Genomic DNA, 24,119 nt, shown 5'->3' with positions numbered 1-24,119 from the left:
ATTTAATGTACAGATATAGATTTGAGAGAGATATATGGAAACCAGTTAAAAGAATTGGTTTTTTATTTATAATTCTAGGCATATTTTTAGTTGATTTTTCCCTCATTTTTATTAGAAATCTTATTAAAAAGATTACTAATCTCCACGACTTTCTTTTTTCAATCGGAGTCAAGTCGATTTGGTTTTTTCCTTGCCAAAAGAAAAATTATATACCGGGTTAGAAATTCCTCCCTAGGCAAATGGTAAATGTGGGGAAGTTATTTGTTATATGTAGATCGGACGATACTTTTTTGTTATGTCGGATTAATCTCCATAAGGAGAAACCATCGTTGACATCTCAGCGTTTTGGAATAATCAGTAAGCTTCAATTAGAAACGGTAACTTTCCGGATATCATTTATTCGATGAAAAATATTATTAATTTTTCCTCACTAAGGTACATTGAAAAGGTAGGTACATATTAGTGATCAGCGTTCTTTGGAGGGTATATCTCCAGTAATCTCTGCCGGATATCTGTGCTGCCCTTTTTGGGTAGATATTCACTTCCGAAAAAAGAAACTCATCATAGCACAACAGAAGAGCCAAAAAAAAAATTATGTGATTGTTAATTTAGTGATTTTCCGCCGAACAATAAAACGACCCGCATTATATAATAATTAATATTCACCCTATGATGGTCAGTATATTTTATATTCTGATCAAGCAGCTCAAGGTCTATCTGTATTTAGCAACCTTCTATACAAAAGCAGCAAGTTCCGTAGTAACCTGTGACGCATATTGGCTACAATCAGCAAAACCAAGCCACAAATTTGACCTGCTTTTAGCCCCCCTGACAACACGGGAATTACCCATAAAAATTGGGTTCATATTCCATAACAGGATTGGTCCCCTACTTCTAATGAAATCAATGAAGAGAAAACACATATTGTCCCCTGCCTTGCCTTGCCTTGCCTCGCCTCACTTATCCTGGAATGTCCATGCAAAGAGTTCTTCACCCAGTAAAGGCAGTTTAACGCGAACGGAGAGATTGCAGTCCATCCTGACCATCTATAAAGAAAGCAGTGAATTCGGTTCACAACAGCGGAATTTCTCCAGACTAGCTTTTTCTATCGATGCAAACGCCAAAGCTGGATAACAACTCACATCAGAACTAGACGACCGCGTTGCAAGCATCGGCAACGGAATTCTCCAAGAAACCTCTTTTAAAAGATGGGCCTGCTCAAACAATTTCATATGCAAATAGCAAAACTGTTTAAGTTAGAATCATTTTACGCTCAGTTCACTAACCCACGTACTTAGGAATGCACTTACCAACAATCCTAGGTATACCAACATTGGTCTGCTAATTTCATGTACTAACAGATGTCAGGCTGCAAATGGACCTTAAGAAACGTGCATCATATTCAGCATACAATAAACATCTTCCACATCACCCACTATATCAACTTAGTTAAACAGCGTTAATACACCTAGCATATTTTTCACAAAATACAGCTCAGACTTGGACCCTACTGGATAATTCCAGAGCAAGCAGAAAATGATGAGAAGCACCTTTTACCACTTTGCAAACCATTTCTTTATCCCACATAGTCAAAATTTCTGGCTGCAGTTCCAACAAGTTATATGCAAAATCAACTGAAAACTCTTAAGTTTCCATTCACCTCTCGCAAGGTCCTTCACTAATCGCCGTCAAGTCGCTGCTCCACAAAAGAATCGATAATTTCTAGTTCAATCTTTGATGCGAGCCCAGGCCCCTGCCTTGATAGAACTTTCACAAGAGGCAGTAATGTCTTTTGTTTCTAGTTCAACCTTCACTAAAGATGTCCATCTTCACATTAAACCAGAGAAGAACATCAAATTATTTCAGCAAAGCTGACAAGCAAAATGAAGTTCTTATTGTCACCAAGGAGATTCAAGAATAAACTATTTCAGCTAGAACACACTTTTTGAAAGGTCAGAAGTACAGTTCAACCAACGACATGAGATTACGCAGCAAACAAATTCAAGCATTGGTTTTATTCTGTCCCTTTCTCAATGTCTTAGAAGCCCAGAGAACCAAATGGCTGATCTTTTTATATGAACCCGGTGCAAGATAGAGGTCCACTTGATCAATCCCAAATACGTTGGGCTCATATGAATGGGGCGCATGCGAATAACATATCTGATGTGCTCAGCAGAATTCATATTTATGGGGGACTAAATCAACGAAACATAAGTAGGTACACAGACTTTTCTTAATATCTCAGCAGCCCAGAGAACCAAATGGCCGACCAAGTTTTTATATAAACCTGGTGCATGTTGGAGGTACACTTGATCAATCCCAAATATGTTGGGCTCATATGCATGGGGTGCATGCAAATAATATCTCTGATGTGCTCAGCAGAATTCATATTTATGCAGGACCATATCCCTGAAACATAATTATGCATGTAGAAATTTTTTAACCAGGAAAAAAAGATCACAGAAAGATATGGAGAATTGGAGAGACATAGATGAACCTAATCTCATCACAAGTTCGATCCTTGTACCTCTGGACCAATCTGCAGCTATTGAGAAGACGAGAAAGATGTGCAGGAGCATCTTAAGGGACGAAAAGGAGAAAAAATGACATGTCATACCTCCAGCTGATTAATCAATTACATTTTTTTTTACAGAAAAATTGGCCAAAACTTTGTTATTTATGAGCTGAAAGGAGAAGAACTTTATCTAGAAGATAGTAAGAAGGGAAGAGAATGAGCATGAGGTGCAGGTTCATGTCCTGAGTCAGACGAACCAGGGTTGCCTCTGGAGCCACTACAATTACAAACAGTCGAGCACAGCCACCTGACCAACCTCACCACTTTACACCATAAATCTCTTAGCTTTTTCAACAGCATGCCTACTTTTCCATTTTTTCCTTTCATGAAAAGGGTAAATGTACTCGCTTACAAATCATCCAGATTGTACAGCTACCGTCAGGTCAACACTTAAAACAGAGGTTGACATTGCAGGCAGAGAACTAACTAACATGAGAACTCAACAATTCTACGGGGACCAATAAGACTGAACAAAGGCCAGATGACTATTAACCCAGCTGGAATCATAAAAAAGAGAATCATAAAAGAGTTATAGCCCACTTTTGTTATAACAGATCAGATTGTAAGTTTGCAAAGCAATGGCGCTGGCCAGTATGGACTGATCGGACTGTATGGTATCGTGTTGGAGCTGTGCAGCAACACGCACACCATACATCCATGTGCAACCGCATGCACTGAGCAAACTTTAGTAAACATTCCAAAGTGCAAACAGCTGTCACAGCAATGTTTAAGAAGCAGGAACTCCCAATCTCTAGACGGGGTCACTATTGAAATGGCACACCCCTTTTAGTTACAAGAGCTTCAAAGGGTATAGTACACTAAGCCACAAACTGGTATGCTCCATGGCAGATTCCAACCCTGTCTGATGGTTTCGCATTTCTAAAAGTGTTGGAAACTTACAAGAAAGGTTTCAGGTTCTTGCACTGAACATACGCACTTGTACCGTCTCACAACTAACGGTGGCGTCAACTTGATTACCAATTTTTCTGATCCACAAAGTAAAACTAGCCAAAATACAATTCGGTGTAATATTATTGCAGTTTGGCAATAGAATCACAATCATGTTATGGTTGGCTTTTACCCTCATTTGCAATGATAACTGATCCAATTTCTACCGGAAACTTTCATACCCAACGCTGCACGTGAATTCTCACAAAACAAATCCTAAACGCTTCCATCTAGACAGATGTCAAGCAATACCCTTTTTCCTCATATCAGATAGATTTTCTTGATCTGAAATTCTCTGCGTACATTAACTCCCAAAAGTACCCTTCAGATTCATCAAAGCAGGACAGGATAAAAAACGAAACCACTCCATCAGATTTTAACCTAAAAAACAGCTGCATTTACATTCCAAATTCAAAATCACATCATTCATTTTTTAATTGAATCAAGTAATATAAAATTTAAAAGAACCTGTTGCTAGGCCTCTATGATGAACTACAACTGTAACTCACCAAGCTTATTGAGCTGACAAGAAAAGCAAAACTTTATTTAGACAAGAGCTCAGAAAGGGTCAAGAAGCATCAGCAGCACAACATAACTAATCCAGACAAATAGAAAAGAAACAGCGCATCTTGCTTCCTATCACAAGAAGACAAAGATCAATTTGTAAATTAAACATCATAAGCAGTTTACAGTGGCGACTCAACCTGCCCAGTTGCCACTTTCAACATATTAAACCCGAATAAATTCTTCTGCCATACACAAATGTGATCCTTTAATTACTCAGTACAAATGAATGTCAGACTAAAATGTTAACCAAGTACAAAGAGGCAAACACATATAGGAACAAAAACTCTTCCTGGTCTTGTAGCCCTCCATGGTACAACAAAGTGAACCTACCGATCTATTTCTGCACAAGTTACAACCAGAATACATTTGCCACAAAAACTCTAAGTAACACCATATAAATTAACTGTTAATAATATGCGAAAGGATTATTTACTTTTTAATAAAGTTACATTCGAATTATAACTATATTCACATCTTAGCCTTTGACATAAGCATCGATTCATTCTCTTTTCCTGGTAAGTATCAGTCTGTTGACAATTATAATAACACATTTATGCAAAGGAGAACTAGCAATGCTGGAACTAAATTAACTTAATCTGTACTCGAAGGATAGATTACAGCACATAACCATGCTGTGCATGCATTGTTAAAAAAATTGAATCAAGTAACACAGACCATTTTTTTCTTCCAATGCGACCATGTCACACCTAATGGTGGCATCAACAGGATTGCCAATTTTTCCGATCCACAAAGTAAAACTAGCCAAAATACAGTTAGATGTAATATTACCGCAGTTTGGCAATAATATCACAATCCTGTTAAGGTTGGTCCTTACCCTTATTTGCAATGATAACTGATCTGCTTTCTACTGGAAACTTTCATATCCAACGCTGCAAATAAATTCTCCAAAACAAATCCTAAACGTTTTCATTGAGACATATCACGTAATGCCCTTTACCCTCATATCAGATAGATTTCATGGTCTGACTATTCTCTGAGTACAGCGACTCCACCAAAGTTCCCTTTTTTCGGACTTCCGGGATTCCAACCCCCCCCCCCCCCCCCCCCTCTCCTCCGGGGCCATCTTCTCCTGCCCCAAAAAGAAAAGAAAACCCACCCCGGCGAAAACTTTATGATCCAAAGCACAGTTCAAATACATCAATATCACTTTAACTGCACTATATCCATAAACTTTCAAGACCAATCAGAAATAAGCACAAGGAATGGTTAAACCTTCTATGTACAGAAAATCAAACCTGAACATGGACTCAAGTCCAACAACTGGACTGCTATATCTTGTGTACCATTGAGCCGAAAGAAAATGATCAAAACCTAACATTATTGAAATTTTACTTTCTTCAATTTGAACATCAAAGATTCTATAGACTTTTGTATTCTGCTCCCATTATCATGTACGACAGCCTGAGATGCCTGCTGTAAGCTTTGGATTCCTCGACCTAAACTGGCAATTGAGGGAGCTGCAGGAAGTGATTCGGCAGCACATTCGATGCCATCTCCATATACAAGTAAACTTGTACAAGTCGCAACACTGCACCCAAATGTTGCCCAAGGCAGGAAACCGACTGGTTTAATGCGCCGTTTCCTCATTATTTCATAGAATGCAGTTCTCATGGCCGATAAGCTTGTTTTCTCAGCAGAGGCAATAACACCATGAGCCACCACCCGGATTTTCTCAGCTGAAGCAGTCACTTTCAAGGCTGAGGTTTTCGCAGCCGAACTAGCAAGTCCAGGGGCCGCCAACTTTGAGGGACCAAGAGACTTGCCGAAGGCCATTGCTAGTACCTTTTGGGTTGGAGACAGCATGAGTTTAAATGAAGCAGGAACTTTGAAGGTCACAAGTTTCATAAACGTGGACACGGGAAGGACTTTTGACAGAGAAGAAGCTCCTAAGATGGCTGTAGCTCCAGCACCAACTGCCACCACCGGTTTACTAGACAACATTCTTTTCTTGTCTCCTCTATTAGAAATTTCTCCTGCTATTTCAGAATCTGTAGCAAGTTCTTCAACCAAATCTTTCACTTCAAGGGGAATGGGAGTGTTCCAGTGCTTCCTGAGACCCGCTAATGCACTAGCATCAACTACAGCAACTATAGTCTTGAACTTTTTAGCCTGACTCCGAAGAGCCTGCACAAAGAGCACTTGTGCCTTCTCCTCGTGCGGAAGATCTGCAAACTCAATTTTCGAAGAATCGCCACTTCCCATTTTATTACTGGGCAGCCGCGCAGCCGTATTCAGTGCTATCCTCAACCCCTCGACAGCAATCCGGAATGAATAAACTTCAGAAACTGTTCTACTATCTACAGCTTGCCCCCTGTTCACATCAGAGAGCAGCTGTTGAGCATGGACTAGAGCCCTTCCAATAGATGGGATATCAGTGAAAATATTATGAAGATCCTCGAGTAAAGGATAGATGGACTGGGCAAATGGTGGAGCCTCGTACTCAGGTATAGTTTGCAACTTCTCTGACCCCAAGTTTGAATCCGAACTCGAAGGACTAGACATCCAAGCCAGCGGATCCAAATTTGAAGATACAATTCTTACCATCTGAGATTGGACATCATCGTTGAGACAAAACCTCCTCAAACTAGAATAGACCCCAGAACCCATCCGTTGTGGAACCAAGCTACTGACCAAACCTTGAACATTTTGCCCGCAATCAGCTTCACTCGGACTGGTATTCCCACTCCCAGAAGAACAATTTACAAACGGTGACTCTAGAATAACGAACGATGAACCAACCTCGTGTGCAGCCTTCTTGGCGGCAAAGAAATGGCCATGGAAGCCAATACCAAAGATCTCCCGCAAAACCAAGCCCCCAGCAACATTCTCGTACTTCTCTTTATTGAGTTTATCCACAAAACAACGCCTGAGAACGCCCAGTGCCGAGGTGGGCACGGCGCAATCGACCCCATCGCCCGGCACACACTCGACGGGCTGAACCTCACCGGAATCCAACGGATCCACCTGCGCCACGACCGCGCCCGGCCGAACCTCCCTAATCAAGCACTCGGCGTCCCGCGCGGACCGCTCGGACAGGTTCTGCACGGCGAGCACGTAAACCACGGACCGCGACTCGGGCTCCCCCACGGCGAAGACGAACTGCTTCGTCTGCTCGGGAACCGGGAGCTTCCGGACCAGCTCGTTCGAAGCTTTCAGGTCATCGAACCTCGGCCTGGAGAAGGGCCACAGGGACTGCAAACTCCGAACGAAAGAAAGCGCCATCAGGACCACATCCGACTCCCTTCCACTGGAGACGACGACGAGGATCAACGCGGCCTCGCCATGGGAATGGAGACCGATGAAGGACGCGAGCAAGCAGGAGATGAACCCTAGCAAGCCGCTCTTCGAGAAGGAAGAGCGGGCGTAAGGATTCGCCAGGATTCGTCGAGAACGGACGGACGGACGGACGATCGATCGATCATCGATCGATCTCGCCTCCTGGAGAGAGGACACAGTCGAAATGACTTGACTAATCTCTGGGCCTTGCGAATATGCTATATGGGCCTCGTTCGGAATTGGACCGAGATCGAATCTGATAGAAGTGTCCCTACATCTTTTCACTTTTTTGCCTTATCTAAAAGGAAAAATGACAAAAACAGTCCCGAACTTTGACTTAATATGTAATTTAATCTCCGAAATTTTAACTTATTCAATGTGAATATAGTTTAGGGACTAAATTGAACTCATAAACTACATTGAACAAGTTAAAAGTTCAGAAACCAAATTACACATTGGGCCAAAGTTCAAAAATCGTTTCTATCTAAAAAGGATAATGACACAAATGGTCTACGAAATTTGGCCAAATATGTAATGTGGTCTTTAAACTTTTAATTTATTCAATATAGTCTGTGAACTTTTAATTTATTCAATATGATCCCTAAACTTTTGGTACATGTTTAACTTAGTTCCTGAACTATATGAAAATATTCAATATGGTCCTTCTAGTAATTCAAGTTCATGAACAACATTGAACATATTTATATTGTTCCGAGACTAAGTTAAATATGTGTCAAAATTTGGGATCACATTGAACAAATTGAAAGTTCATGAATTATATTACATATTAGGCTACAATTTAGTGACCACATTAAAGATATTAAAATTTTAGAGATTACATTATATATTGCCCCAAAGTTTAGGGACCATTTGTATCATTTTCTCTATTTGAAACTTGCAGCTTACTATGAATTCTTAAAGTCAAGAATGCTCCAACATTTTTCACAATATACTAATGTTAGCACATAAATTCGCATATAATATTTTCATGATTCTTTCAAATTTAGATAATGTATCAAATTTTAGCTTGCTTGAACTTATTTGAAATCAAATGGACTCGATTTTCAGAGCATTATTTGACAGAGTTGGCACGTTAAAAATTTGGGTTAATACCACGAAAAAACTCAAACTAGTATACATGTGACAAATTTATTCCAAACTATTTTTTTGACCACAAAAAATTTCAAACTGGTACACCTGTGATAATTTTATCCCGAACTATTTTTTTGACCACAAAAAACTCCACACTGGTACACCTGTGATAATTTTACCCTGAACTAATTTTTTGACCACAAAAAATCCCAAGCTGGTACACCTGTGACAAATTAACCCTATGTTAGTTTCCGTTAAATTTTATTTTCAAATTGTTAAGTTTAATGACATGTGGTAGTTGACAGATATTCCAGTTTGGGATTTTATCCCTCTGTTTGTCACAAGTTTACCAATTTGTGGTTTTTCGTGATATTAATCTAATTTAATGGATACTAACGGAGGGTAAATTTTTCACATATGTATCAGTTTGGGGTTTTTAGTGGTCAAAAATAGTTCGGGGTAAAATTATCACAGGTGTACCAATTTAGGATTTTTGGTGATCAAAAAATTAGTTCGGGATAAAATGGTTGCAAGTGTACCAATCTAAGGTTTTTAGTGATAAAAAAAAATAGTTCGGAATAAATTTTTCACAGGTGTACCGGTTTGGGATTTTTTGTGGTCAAAAAATTAGTTCGGGATAAATTTGTCACAGGTGTATCAGTTTGAGATTTTTCGTGGTATTAACTCTAAAAAATTTCAATGGTCCCTTATTCGATTGCTTGACAAAACCCATGTAACAGTAATTCTTTTTGTGAAATTCCTTTCTAGTTTCTATCATGTTCAATTTTTGCGGATTTTAGGAGTATGTATGTTCACATCCTACTTTCCATTTACTTCAATTCTTGTGTCTGCACACCATCAGATTTCCTTTTTCCTTTATATGCTTCTGACAAGCTCATTTTAAAATATAGCTCCAAAGGAGCCAATTCCTTCAGGTTCAGGACCGCAAATGGCACAAGGAATGAGCAAAACAATCTTGGGTCTGAGAAGTAGAATGGTAATTCACTGCTTAGGGTGCAAATGACAACATTTCTCTTCCCCGATCCTATTTCTGGCTAAAAATTAAAAATTTCATTTCTCTTTTCCGGATGAGTTTTTAAGCAAAAAATAATATTTGATAATGACACAAAATTTTTATTCTCGAAATAAAAATTTGTTTGATAACGACGTAAAATTTTTATTCGCGCCCACCTGTGAGTAGCGGTAGCGATGTCGGACGATCGATGAGCAGTGGCGAGGGGCAGTCGGCAGCTGGCGAGTAGCGATGGTGACGAGTGACAACAAAGGGCCGGCGAGTGGCAGGCGGCCGGCAAGCGACGGCGGGGGGCGGACGGCTGGCGAGCGGCGAACAGCCAACCGACGAGCGGCGGGGGGCGGTGGTGGCAGACGGTTGACGGCCGGTGGCGCGTGAGCGGCGGCGGGCGACAATGGTGAGTAATAAAAGAGAGTTGTTATTTCTGTTTCTGTTACAAAAATTGAAAAATAAAAAATTTTAACTTCTCATTTCTGTTCCAAATCTATTTCTGGATCAAAATTTATCCCAAAAATAAAAAAATAAAATTATTTTATCAAACGGATTTTTGTTCCAAATATTTCCAAAAAAAAAGAAGGAAAACGGAATAGTTATCATTCCCACCCATAGAAACAGTGACTTTACTGGTTAGAATGTGACTGTGAAAAGGATGATGACATTGAGGAGTTGTAGAGTACTTTGATTGTTCGACTGCATAGAAACCGTCTTCTGGACTCTTTCTCGCCAGTTTATATCAAGGGTGCCGTTGGCAAGTTGCTCGCCCGTTGTGACGAGTCGAATAACACCAAACTCGGCAGCGGTCACGCCTTGGTTTTGGTCCAACTCGCAGTTTTACACCAAAAATGCACTCGACATGCGTAATTTTGACATGAAACTTCTCTCTAGGAGTGTAAAAACGTAAACATTTAACTGTCTGTGCTCTATACTGAGTCAACAGTTCAGTAGCTCCGGACGTTCGATTAGCATCCAGACATAAAGATACAAGCAAAGCCGTGCCGGATCCACAGGGCATAAATCACCTCTGAACAGCCTATGGTTGGCACAGAGAAAGCACATTACCATAGATCTTCGACTTCATAACAGGTGATGTAGGAAGAGCGGGGTACATCATGGTGTCGGTGGGAGATTACATTATACAAAAAGCAAAGGAAAAAGAGAGAGAACATGGGAAAACACAAAATGGAGCATTGTGAGACCATTACTTGTCAGTAACAATAACGCCTAGAAGAATTGTTCAGGAACAGGAATGGAGAAGAAGAACTGAATAATCAGACACTTGAAGTAGCAAAATATGTTAAAGCAAATTGGAATGAATTCCATCCAATGTTACTTTAACAGCAATCAAGACCAATCAGATAATTAGCACAAGGAATCGTTAAGGCTTCAATGTGAAGAAAATCACACCTGAATATGGACTCAAATCCAACAACTGGACTGCTATATCTCGTGGATTGTTGAACTGAAAAAAAGCCATCATAACCATCCATTATTTAAATTATACATTCTTCAACTTGTACATCAAATATTCTATAGACTTTTGCATTCTGCTCCCGTTAGCATGCACGACAGCCTGAGATGCCTGCTGCAAGCTTTGAATTCCTCGACCTAAACTGGCGATTGAGGGAGCTGCAAGAAGTGATTCGGCAGCGCATTCGATGCCATCTCCATATTCAAGTAAACCTATGTAAGTGGCAGCACTGTGCCCAAATGTTGCCCAAGGTAGGAAACCGACCGGTTTGACGCGCCGTTTCCTCGTTATTTCATAGAATCCAGTTCTCATGGCAGATAAGCTTGTTTTCTCAGCGGAGGCGATGACACCACGAGCCACCATCCGGAATGTCTCAGCCGAAGCAGTTGCTTTCAAGGCTGAGGTTTTTGCAGCTGAACCAGCAAGTCCAGGGGACACCAATTTTGAGGGACCTATAGAGACTTGCCGAAGGCCATCGCTAGTGCCTTTTGGGTTGGAGACAGCATGAGCTTAAATGAAGCAGGAAATTTGAAGGTCTTCATAAGCCTGTACAAGCGAAGGACTTTCGACAAAGAAGAAGCTCCTAAGATGGCCGTAGCTCCAGCACCTGCTGCCACCACCGGTTTATCAGACAACATTCTTTCCTTGTCTCCTCTATTAGATATTTCTCCGGCTACCTCAGAATCTGTAAAAAGTTCTTCAACCAAATCTTCCACTTCCGGGGGAATGGGAGTGTTCCAGTGCTTCCTGAGACCTGCTAAGGCACTAGCATCAACTACAGCAACTATAGTCTTGAACTTTTTAGCCCGACTCCGAAGAGCCTGTGCAAAGAGCACTTGTGCCTTTTCCTCGTATGGAAGATCTGCAAACTCAGTTTTGGAAGAATCACCACTCCCCATTTTGTTACCATGCAGCAGCGCAGTGTTATTCAGTGCTATCGTCAACCCGTCAACAGCAATCCGGAAGGAATAAACTTCAGAAACTAGTCGACCGTCTACAGCTTGCCCCCTGTTCACATCAGAAAGCAGCTGTTGAGCATGGACTAGAGCCCTTCCAAAAGATGGGAAATCAGCGAAGATATTACAAAGATCCACAAGTAAGGGATAGATGAACTGGGCAAACGGTGGGGCCTTGTAATCAGGTATGGGTCGGAACTTCTCTGACACCAAGTTTGAAATAGAACTCAACATCCATGCCAGCGGATCCATATTCGAAGATACAATTCTTACCATCTGAGATCGGACTTCGTCATAGAGACAAAACCTCCTCAAACTAGAAGAAACCCCATAACCCATCCTTTCTTGAGCCAAGCTACTGACTAAACCTTGAACATTTTGCCCATAATCAGCTTCGCTTGGACTAGTATCCCCAGAAGACCAATTTACAGATGGTAACTGTTATAAAAATTTGAATAGCTTCGAATCAAAGAGCAATTAAGTCGGACTTTGAGGCGTGATATCACTTTCCTTAAGGATTTATTTGCCCCACAATGTTGCTAATGGTCACCGGCAAAAATCCTCCAGGATACAACAAATTCTCAAAATGAGAATACTAGATAGCAATTCTAGTATTTCTCCAGGGTCTCTCTAGGAAACAATTGAAAATGGTGGCTGTAGTTTTTCGAAAGAAGACTTGAAAAATTGATTGATTTTTCCTTCTTGCGAAAAACTGACATATATAGAAATCGGTCTTCATAGGCAACTCTTCACGAAAGGTTGCAAAGCTAACAAAGATATTCCTTCGGAAGAAGTTGCAAACTGAACAAATGCAACCCTTCGGAAAAGGTTGAAAACTGAACAAGTATAATCTCCAAAAGTTGTCTTGAAAAGACACATGTAAAATTCGAAATAAAATAAAATGAAAAATATATATAAATAAAATTCCGAATTTTCATAATTTCGAAAATTATTTAATAAACAAAAAATAACCTTTCAACTAATAAAGATTAAGGAGATAACCTTACGAAATAAAATAAAAAATAAAGGGATTAGAGCTAATTAAACCGCGGCCGCGCAATTATTCGCGCACCCGCACGCGGGTATTGTGTGGACTAGCACACACCCCATTGTCTTCACTCTAAGGAGTAAGAAGACACTCACAGTTATAAAATGGTCCACTTACCCAAAACTTTCCTATGTGGGACAAAGGAAAAAGTATTATTTTGTTTGTTTTACAAACAAACATCCAACAGTAACTCTAGAATAACAAACGCTGAACCAACATCGTGTGCAGCCTTCTTGGCGGCAAAGAAATGGCCATGAGAGCTAATACCGAAGATCTCTCGCAAAACCAAGCCCTCAGCAACATTCTCATACTTCTCCTTGTTAAGTTTATCCACAAAGCAATGCCTAAGAAAGCCAAATGCCGAAGTGGGCACTGCGCAGTCGACCCCATCGCCTCGCTCACACTTGACAGACTGAATCTCGATAAATCCCAACGGGTCAACATGTGCCACGACTGCACTCGTCCGAATCTCCCTAATCATGCACTCGGCGTCCCGGGCACAGACTGCGACTAGGGTTCCCTCACAGCAAAGACGAATTGCTTCGTCTATTCAGGGATCGGAAGTTTCCGGACCAACTCATTCGAATCTTTCAGTTCATCGAATTTCGGTCTGGACAATGTCCATAGAGATTTCAAACTCCAAAGTGCCATGAAGGACCACGTTGACTCCCTTCCACTTCTATGGGAAACTAACGAAAATTTGTGAAGAAGTTGACTAACAAGCTGAAAACAGAACTTCCCTGAAAGGATCAGGGAATATAAACAAAGCGAAACTAGAGACAACTGTAATAACAGTGTTGACTGGGTCTAAATTGGCAGACGCCCGGAATTTTTTTTGGATTTGAATAAAAGATATTAGGATTCAAACCTCAAACTACAGGTAGTAGTCGTTCGCTTGTCAGCCAGTTCAAATGGTTGGACTGCCTGGTCGTTAGCTGCTCGATACTGGTTTTTGACATAGGGCAGCCTGTGTTGTATTCCCTGATTACAAGATACTTCCGTGTCTTTGCAAGTTTGCATGCATTTCGCCTGTTAGGACGAGCAATTTCTTAGGGACAGAAAGAAAAAGGAAAAGAAAAATTCGAACCTACATGTCTGGGAGATCTCGCCAAGTCAAATTTACTTCATTTCACAATTGCAGATAGCTTTGAATGACATTGCCTGGTTCACTTACAAGCCGAAACGGATCTTTTGAGAATTTGATAACTCTATAAAAATAGAGTTATTTTATCTACTCTAGGCAATAAATAATGCAATATTTGTTAGAATATATTTGGATTTCCTTTTATTTACGTAATTTTTCCTTGTTTATGCAGAATATTGAGATATGGAGAAAATAAGGAAAATATGGCAAAAAGAAAGAAAGGAATATGCGATCCAGAGAAGAGTTAAAAGGTGGATATCACATTGGGAATTCTGCGATGTATTCCCTAATTTTATGCGAAAAAGAAGCAATTGCTTTGTGAGAGGAGTCTTGGATGTTATCATATAAATAGGATAACTTGGGGGAACATGGAGTTTTTTCTTGGAGATCGTCTTTGTTTTCAGTGTTCTGAGAGTTTTTCAAGTATTTTGAAGAAAAGACAAAAGTGGTGACAGAATTCTTATTCTTTAATTCAAGATGTTTGGTTTAATTTATATTTTCGTTTCGTCTTCTATTATGTTCTAATTTTCTTTGTTAGAGCTACGATGTAGCCTAACCATGATGATATGAATTTCATGCTTTTTATGCTTTGCAAATAATTTCATTCATGTGAGTTATATATTATTGTGCTTAATGCGTTTAGGTAACTGGCCACCACTTGAATGATTTGACGTACATGTTTAAGACTGAGAAGTGATAATATGCAATTACTCCTTATAATATATAATCATGAATTAAATGTGGATAGAAATATACCATGTTATTTGTGTAGCTTTCGGTGATAAGGTGATCCAAAAGATTCATTGTAAACCGGGAATATTCATAGATTTTAATGCGCTTATGTTTATTTAAATTCACATAGAAATATAGTGAATTGATAAACTGAGTAGGTTTGCTATACCTAGAGATAGGATAGTAAATAGACTAGGAAATTCCGCTATCACATGTTTGATATTGTTCTTATATGCATAATGATCAGAAATTCATATCTAGTGGTTATGGTGAAATCGGATGCTCTAACATATTTTACCTGATTGATTATCTGCCTTTAGTTTATAAAATTTCGTTTTTAAAAATTGTCAATTTTTATTTGTTCTCAATTATATTTTGATCTGTTAGATAAATTTTAGAATTAGTCTATTTTTAATATTTAATTGGTTTATTATCATCAATCTCTGTGGGACGATACTCTTCTCATCATTGTATTACTTGTTTAACACGTTCATTGACGCGTGCAGAATTTTACGAACAAGTTTTTTGGCGCTGTTACCGGGGATTGTTTATTTAATATCAATTAATATTGATACCAGATAATTCTAAATTTAATCTAACTTTTATCTTTTTTTTTCAGAGTATACCTTGATGCATGACACGTAGCCAACAAGGAAAACTTGCTAAGTTTGTTCCAAAAATCGAACGCACATTTAAAAGGCGACTGAAAGAACAGAGAAATCACATTAAAAAGATGGAGGGAGTTCATGATGGTAGAAATCAACGTAGACTCTTGAAAGATTATGCTGCGCCAACAGTTGAGGGCACCACATCAAGTATCATGAGACCTGCAATTCAAGCAAACAACTTTGAGATCAAGCCATCACTGATTCAGATGCTTCAACAATCAATGCAATTTAGTGGGCTACCAAGCAATGATCCAAACGCTCACATCGATGCTTTTCTTGAAATCTGTGACACAATTAAATATAATGGAGTTTCAGATGATGCTATTAGATTGAGATTATTTCCATTCTCTCTTAGAGACAAAGCTAAAGGTTGGCTCTCTTCTCTTCCTGCAGGATCGATCACTACATGGAATGATATGGTCCAAAAATTTCTTGGTAAATTCTTTCCACCTGCAAAATCTGCAAAAATGCGTAACGATATTACTAATTTTATGCAGATGGATAATGAATCATTGTATGAAGCATGGGAAAGATTCAAGGAGTTTCTTAAGAGATGCCCACATCATGGATTACCCTTATGGATGCAGGTACAAACTTTTTATAATGGGTGTAGTACAAATCTCCGTTTTATGATTGATGCAATTGCGAGTGGGAACTCGAATAATAAAACACCGAAGAAAAGCCTACAACTTATTAGAGGAGATGGCATCCAATAGTTATCGGTGGCCTACCAAGAGGATACCAGTGCGAAAAGCTAGCGGAGTTCGTGAGGTGGATGCTTTCACGGCAATCGCTGCGCAAATTGAAGCACTCAACAAAAAAAATAGATAATATAAGTGTTTCAGGCATGAAAATTCAGAATATGACATGCGATTTTTGTGGTGGAGGATATGTTAGCACAGAATGTCAGGTAGGTAACACTTTTGCTCAATCTAATGAAAATGCTAACTTTGTTGGGAATTTTAACAGATCACAAAATAATCCCTACTCCAACACGTACAATTCGGGATGGCGCAATCATCCAAATTTTTCATGGAATAATCAAAATATGACGAGACTGCCACCGGGATTCAAACAACCAGAAGAGACCAAGTCCAGTCTAGAAGATATAGTCACAAAACTTGCCAACACTACTCAGGACTTCATCAAGAGCACAGATGTGAGATTTCAGAACCAAGAGGCTTCAATCAGAAATCTGGAGATGCAAGTGGGGCAGTTAGCAAACATGATGTCTGGGAGACAACAGGGTTCTTTGCCTAGCAACACAGAGAAAAATCCAATTGAAAATGTAAAAGCTATAATCCTGAGAAGTGGTAAACAAGTGGGTGAAGAAGATACCAAACAAGAGATTTCCAGAAACAAAGAAGAAGAGGTCAAGAAACAACCAAAGGAGAAAAGCAAGAGCAAACTTTTTCCAGATAATCCCAAGTCATATGTGCCGCCAGTTCCATTCCCTCAGCGACTCCAGCAGCACAAAATAGATAAGCAATTTTCTAAATTTCTTGATGTTTTTAAAAAATTGCACATTAATATTCCTTTTGCAGATGCTTTAGCGCAAATGCCTAGCTATGCAAAATTTTTGAAGGAGATTTTGGCAAACAAAAGAAAGCTAGAGGATTACGAAACTGTGAAGTTGACTGAGGAATGTTCGGCCATCCTACAAAATAAATTACCTCCGAAGTTAAAAGATCTAGGGAGTTTTACAATTCCTTGCACTATTGGAGATTCTTACTTTGAAAAGGCATTGTGTGATTTAGGTGCAAGTATTAATTTGATGCCTTTCTCTGTTTTCAGGAAATTAGGATTAGGTGAAGTAAAAGCAACTACAGTGTCGCTTCAACTAGCTGATCGATCAATTAAATATCCGAGAGGTATTGTGGAAGATGTATTGGTAAAAGTTGACAAGTTTATTTTTCCTGCAGATTTCATAGTTCTTGACATGGAGGAAGATTTTGAGGTACCACTTATCTTAGGTTGTCCTTTTCTAGTAACAGGAAGAGCTCTTATTGATGTACAACAGGGGAAGTTGATTCTTAGAGTTCAAGATGATCTTGTTTCTGTCAATGTTTTTAAAGCAATGAAATATCCCTTTGATGATAATTCTTGTTTTAGAGTTGAGACAGTTGACAAGTTGGTGAATAATGTTTTTCAAGAAAATCTTTTTAAAGATCCACTTGAAGCATGTTTGGTTCAACCAAAAGACAGAGAAATTGAGAATGAGGAGATAATGGAGTATGCAAATTTTATGGAGGCAAATCCAACATATTCAAGGCATAAGGCAACAAGATTTGAGGAGTCGGGACAACACACAACGAAGCTTAAGCCATCAATTGAAGAGCCTCCTATTTTTGAACTCAAACCCTTACCTTCTCATTTGAAATATGCTTATTTAGATGGAATTTCTTCTTTACCAGTAATTATATCTTCTTCTTTGACAGATTTGATGAAGGAGAAACTGCTCAGAGTGTTAAGAGAACATAAAGGTGCAATTGGATGGAAAATAGCTGACATCAAGGGAATTAGTCCTTCAATGTGCATGCACAAAATTTTGATGGAGGAACAACATAAACCCACTATCCAACCTCAGAGGCGTTTGAACCCGAAAATGGAAGAAGTGGTGAAAGCTGAGGTAATTAAGTTACTTGATGCAGGGATCATCTATCCTATCTCTGATAGTTCCTGGGTAAGTCTTGTGCAAGTTGTGCTAAAGAAAGGCGGTATGACTATTCAGAAAAATGACAATAATGAATTGATTCCTACTAGGACAGTTACTGGATGGCGTGTGTATATGGATTACAGAAAATTGAATGATGCCACTAGAAAAGATCATTTTCCTTTACCATTTATTGATCAGATGTTGGAAAGACTTGCAGGACATGAGTTTTATTGCTTTCTTGATGGATATTCAGGGTATAATCAGATTCCTATTGCACCAGAAGATCAAGAAAAAACTATTTTCACTTGTCCCTATGGTACTTTTGCTTTTAAAAGAATGCCCTTTGGTCTTTGTAATGCACCAGCTACTTTTCAGATATGCATGATGGCTATTTTTTTTGATATGCTTGAAAAATATATTGACATTTTTATGGATGATTTTTCCATTTTTGGCTCATCATTTGACTCTTGTTTAAATAATTTGGCTTTGGTCTTACAAAGATGTGAAGAGACTAACTTTGTTTTAAATTGGGAGAAGTGTCATTTTATGGTACAGAAAGGAATAGTGCTCAGGCATAAGATTTCTAGAAATGGAATTGAAGTCGATCGAGCCAAAGTGGAGGTTATTGCAAAATTGCCTCCACCAACATCTGTGAAACTTGTTAGAGGATTTTTAGGGCATGCAGGATTCTACAGGCGGTTTATAAAAGATTTTTCAAAAATTGCTAGACCCTTATCTAGTCTTTTGGTAAAAGATGCACTATTTAATTTTACTAATGAATGCGTGCAGGCTTTCAACACTTTAAAGGAGAAGTTAATATCAGCACCAATTATGGCAGCACCAGAATGGGATTTACCTTTTGAGCTAATGTGTGATGCTAGCGATTCCACAGTGGGAGCTGTTTTGGGACAGAGGAAGAATGGAATTTTTCAAACCATTTACTATGCCAGTCGAACCTTATCAGGTGCACAATTGAATTATTCAACAACAAAAAAGGAACTTTTGGCAGTAGTTTTTGCTTTTGATAAATTTCGTTCTTATTTAATTGGCTCAAAAGTTATAGTTTATTCTGACCACTCTGCTCTTAAGTATCTGCTTGAAAAGAAAGAATCAAAACCACGTTTAATCAGGTGGATTCTATTGCTGCAAGAATTTGATTTGGAAATCAAAGATAAGAAGGGGACTGAAAATCTAGTTGCAGATCACTTGTCAAGAATTCCGAATTTAAAGGAAGAGGTAAGGCCAATTATGGAAGAGTTCCCTGATGAGAAAATTTTTTCCATCAAATCCACAAAAATTCCTTGGTACGCTGATTTTGTGAATTATTTGGTAAGTAATATTCTTCCTCCTAAATTGTCATATCAGCAGAAGAAAAAATTCTTTTCTGGTGTTAAAAATTATTTTTGGGAAGAACCTTTTCTTTTTAAGGTATGTGCAGATCAGGTCATAAGGAGATGTGTTCCAGACGAAAAAAAGGCAAATATTCTGCATCATTGTCATGGCAGAGAGACAGGTGGTCATTTTGGTGCCACCAAAACTGCAGCTAAGGTTTTACAATCTGGATTTTATTGGCCCACACTTTTTAAAGATGCTTACTCCTTTGTAGTTTCATGTGACCGGTGTCAGAGAACTGGAAATATTTCTAGAAAAAATGAGATGCCTTTAAACAACATTATTGTGTGTGAATTATTTGATATTTGGGGTATTGATTTCATGGGACCCTTTACATCTTCTTATGGTAATTTATACATTTTAGTGGCTGTGGAGTATGTGTCTAAGTGGGTAGAAGCTGTAGCATTGCCAAAAAATGATGCTAAGGCTGTTGTCAAATTCTTGAAGAAAAATATTTTTACACGATTTGGCACTCCTAGGGCAATCATAAGTGATAGGGGGACACACTTTTGCAACAAACAGTTTGAAGCACTTTTGAGTAAGTATGGAGTCACACATAAGATTGCGACCCCTTATCATCCTCAGACTAGTAGTCAAGTAGAGGTTTCAAATAGGAAAATCAAGAGAATTTTAGAAAAAACAGTGAATGCCTCTAGGAAAGATTGGTCAATGAAACTTGATGATGCACTTTGGGCCTATAGGACAGCATTCAAAACCCCAATTGGGATGTCTCCTTTTAGGCTAGTATTTGGGAAGGCTTGTCATCTATCGGTGGAATTAGAGCACAAAGCATATTGGGCATTGAAATTTCTGAATTTTGACATGCAGTCTGCAGGTGAAAGAAGATTGTTGCAACTAAATGAATTGGAGGAATTTTGCAATGAGGCCTATGAAAATGCTAAGATGTCCAAGGAGCGTACCAAAAGATGGCATGATAAACACATATTTAGAAGAGAGTTCGAAATTGACCAAAAAGTTTTACTTTATAACTCTCGTCTTAAACTTTTTCCAGGAAAGTTACGTTCTCGATAGTCTGGTCCTTATATAGTCACACAGGTATTTCCATACGAACCAATTGAAGTTGCACATGACACCGAAGGCACATTTAAGGTGAGTGGTCAATGTTTGAAGCCCTACTTCGAAGGTGGTTACAATAAGCAGAAGACCACTATTGAACTTCATTCTCCATAATAGCGACATCTGAGATAGTTTGGCTGAAAACTATAAAGCAAGCGCTTCTTGGGAGGCAACCCAAGCATTTTTATTATATTTCTTCATTAACTTTTACGTTCATTTTTTTTTTCAGAAAAAAAAAAACATGATTAATAATTTTTATCCAGGTTAATTTTCTTTCTTGAAGGATCACCTTTTTGGAGTTTAGTCATCAAGAGCATCCATGGACACATCCTACAGCAAGGGAAGTTTTCTTGTTCCTATTTTTCTTTTGTTTCTTTTGTTTTTCACATTGAGGACAATGCTTCATTCAAGTTTGGGGGGAGACAAAATTTTTGCTCAAATTTTTTTTGCTAAATCTGAAATTTTTCTTTGATTGCATTCCTTGTTGTGAATTTTTGCGATTCTTAGGAAAATTTAAATTTTGTTCAAACTTGCGAATGATATGTGAGTTAATTTTGATTCTGATGATGTCGATCCACTTACTGAGCACTAGAAGTCCTTAATTTTTGAGTAGTGTGTACATCTAGAGAACATTCATGTGAAGTATGTACTTTTCTTAGATCTCACCCAAATCTTAGAATTTGTTTGATTTTCTCTTGAGGCGAAATCCTAGGCTACATCTAACTGAGAAAATGATTTAGGCAATTTTTGGATCGATTGAGCCTTTCAAACCAACCCTGTTTATTTATCCATAGTCACCCCGTTGAGTCTTCATTATTATCCAATCTTTTATTGGCACCCACGTAATTTTTAGCTTACCTTTTGCCAAATTATATCATTGTCCCATGCCCCATGAACATGTTGATTTTTTTTAGGATAAAAGTTTATTTGAGCATAATAGCAATTTGGGAGGAAGGGTGGAGCATGGAAATAATTTGATTGCTATGGTTGTTTGCGGTGTATCTTCAAAAAAAAAAAGAAAAAAAAAAGAAAAAAAAGAAAAAAATTGCTTTTATGGTTCCCGGTCCAACTTTCAATTGAGTGAGCCTTTTGGATACTCAATGGGTTAGGAATGTTCACGTTATATTAGGAGGGACTTAGGGAGGAACTACACCGTAAAGCAATGAAAAAAAAAGGAAAAAAAGGAAAAAAAAAAAGGAAGAATGATGATCCGTAGTGGCAGAAAGATTATTTTGAAGATGTGAAATTGAGGATAGTGGCATGTGCTCTAATTAGATCCTAGAAATCAATGTGTTCATGGGTGATTTGAGCTTAAATTTACCATTATCTCACCGTTAGCCCAGCCTTACATTACAACCTGAGGAAAGTCCTATTGATTTTTGGTTGGATGATTAGCTTACATTAGTGGAGAAAGGAATGAAAAGCAAAACTATGAGATTTGGTTATAATTATAAAGAGTTTTTGAGAGGTTGCATACCAATGTGAACTTATTTGGATTGCATATAATTCGAAAAGATGAGGACTCACACACACACTTGGATCACATAGTTAGAATCGGTTTTAACTTATGAATCTATTTCAATGTTTGGATGAAATTTGTGTTTTTCTTTGAATTGTGATTTTGAGCAATTATGGAAGGAAGTCATGGAGGGGGTTGTTAGCTTGAGTATATCTTATATCTTGCTTTTGCTCGAGGACTAGCAAAATGTTAAGTTTAGGGGTTTGATAACTCTATAAAAATAGAGTTATTTTATCTACTCTAGGCAATAAATAATGCAATATTTGTTAGAATATATTTGGATTTCCTTTTATTTACGTAATTTTTCCTTGTTTATGCAAAATATTGAGATATGGAGAAAATAAGGAAAATATGACAAAAAGAAGGAAAGGAATATGCGACCCAGAGAAGAGTTAGAAGGTGGATATCACATTGGGAATTCTGCGATTTATTCCCTAATTTTATGCGAAAAAGAAGCAATTGCTTTGTGAGAGGAGTCTTGGATATTATCATATAAATAGGATAACTTGGGGGAACATGGAGTTTTTTCTTGGAGATCGTCTTTGTTTTCAGTGTTCTGAGAGTTTTTCAAGTATTTTGAAAAGAAGACAAAAGTGGAGACAGAATTCTTGTTCTTTAATTCAAGATATTTGGTTTAATTTATATTTTCGTTTCTTCTTCTATTATGTTCTAATTTTCTTTGTTAGAGCTACGATGTAGCCCAATCATGATGATATGAATTTCATGCTTTTTATGCTTTGCAAATAATTTCATTCATATCACCGCCCGTAGCGGCTGCGTTGGCTTGCGCTCTAGTCCCCCACGAAGGGATCAGAGTTCAAACCCCAGCGTAGTCGTTAGGGATTCTTAAGTGTGGCGCCGTGGTGGTGGGTTCTGCGCTAGCGTCACCCCAGGTTTATCCCTCCGGCTGTCGGCCGTGCGGGGGGTTCCTGGGTTATCAAAAAAAATAAAAATAAAAATAATTTCATTCATGTGAGTTATATATTATTGTGCTTAATGCGTTTAGGTGACTGACCACCACTTGAATGATTTGATGTGCATGTTTGAGACTGAGAAGTGATAATATGCAATTAATCCTTATAATATATAATCATGAATTAAATGTGGATAGAAATATACCATGTTATTTGTGTAGCTTTCGGTGATAAGGTGATCCAAAAGATTCATTGTAAACCGGGAATATTCACAGATTTTAATGCGCTTATGTTTATTTAAATTCACATAGAAATATAGTGAATTGATAAACTGAGTAGGTTTGCTATACCTAGAGATAGGATAGTAAATAGACTAGGAAATTCCGCTATCACATGTTTGATATTGTTCTTGTATGCATAATGATCCGAAATTCATATCTAGTGGTTATGGTGAAATCAGATGCTCTAACATATTTTACCTGATTGATTATCTGCATTTAGTTTATAAAATTTCGTTTTTAAAAATTGTCAATTTTTATTTATTCTCAATTATATTTTGATCTGTTAGATAAATTTTAGAATTAATCTATTTTTAATATTTAATTGATTTATTATCATCAATCTCTGTGGGACGATACTCTTCTCATCATTGTATTACTTATTCAACACGTTCATTGACACGTGCATAATTTTACGAACAGAATTCCGGAAATATAAACAGAGCGAAACTAGAGATAACAATAAACGCAGTCTCTGCATGAGAACAGAGATAGACAAGAAACCCGAACACAAGAAAATCGGCACATATCGCATCACATCAAATACCACAAGCAAGATAAGACAAACGAAAAACGAGCCGCCCTCCGAGGACAGACAACGGGCATAAGGATTCACCTAGATTCATCGAGAACGAACGAACGATGTCGCCTTCTGGAGAGGACACGATCAAAACGACTTGACCATTCTGTGAGCAAGAACGCACGTGATGACTCCACTTGATGTCCAGAGATCTTACCGAGCCTCTTTCAAAATT

At 38.3% G+C, this 24,119-nt stretch overlaps 1 protein-coding gene, 1 long non-coding RNA gene and 1 other non-coding gene across 3 annotated transcripts; all 3 read right to left on the bottom strand.

Moving 5' to 3' along the window:
- Positions 1–628: 628 nt before the first annotated feature.
- Positions 629–2,464, bottom strand: LOC130135742 (uncharacterized). The gene is made up of 2 exons (XR_008814989.1): positions 1,551–2,464; positions 629–1,214 (listed from the first exon to the last, which is right to left on the bottom strand). It is a non-coding gene; the product is annotated as an uncharacterized LOC130135742 (long non-coding RNA).
- Positions 2,465–5,301: 2,837 nt separating this feature from the next.
- Positions 5,302–12,275, bottom strand: LOC115665209 (uncharacterized). Its single transcript, XM_056305331.1, has 4 exons — positions 11,588–12,275; positions 11,014–11,489; positions 10,917–10,971; positions 5,302–7,680 (listed from the first exon to the last, which is right to left on the bottom strand). The coding sequence occupies exons 1-4, from the start codon at positions 12,273–12,275 to the stop codon at positions 5,429–5,431; spliced, it is 3,471 nt and encodes a 1,156-aa protein (XP_056161306.1). The 3' UTR covers positions 5,302–5,428.
- A 3,717-nt stretch (positions 12,276–15,992) lies between these two features.
- Positions 15,993–16,099, bottom strand: LOC115662803 (small nucleolar RNA R71). The gene has a single exon (XR_004006595.1). It is a non-coding gene; the product is annotated as a small nucleolar RNA R71 (small nucleolar RNA).
- Positions 16,100–24,119: the final 8,020 nt, after the last annotated feature.

This window comes from Syzygium oleosum, unplaced genomic scaffold (genome assembly GCF_021117445.2).
Source record: "Syzygium oleosum isolate NSW1041296 unplaced genomic scaffold, Sole_v2.1 Sole_v2.37, whole genome shotgun sequence".
Classification (NCBI taxonomy): Eukaryota; Viridiplantae; Streptophyta; class Magnoliopsida; order Myrtales; family Myrtaceae; genus Syzygium; species Syzygium oleosum.
Note: the sequence above shows the minus strand (reverse complement) of the source record. Positions and strands in the feature narration are given on the sequence as shown.

What these genes read in the sequence shown, in the direction of transcription:
- LOC115665209 (XM_056305331.1), bottom strand. Translation starts at nt 12,275, where the DNA reads ATGGGTTATGGGGTTTCTTCTAGTTTGAGGAGGTTTTGTCTCTATGAC. An exon ending in TGATGTACAAGTTGAAGAAT is followed by an intron (nt 10,972 to 11,013) that starts GTATAATTTAAA and finishes GCTTTTTTTCAG; the next exon opens with TTCAACAATCCACGAGATAT. An exon ending in GGATTTGAGTCCATATTCAG is followed by an intron (nt 7,681 to 10,916) that starts GTGTGATTTTCT and finishes CTTTTAGATAAG; the next exon opens with GCAAAAAAGTGAAAAGATGT.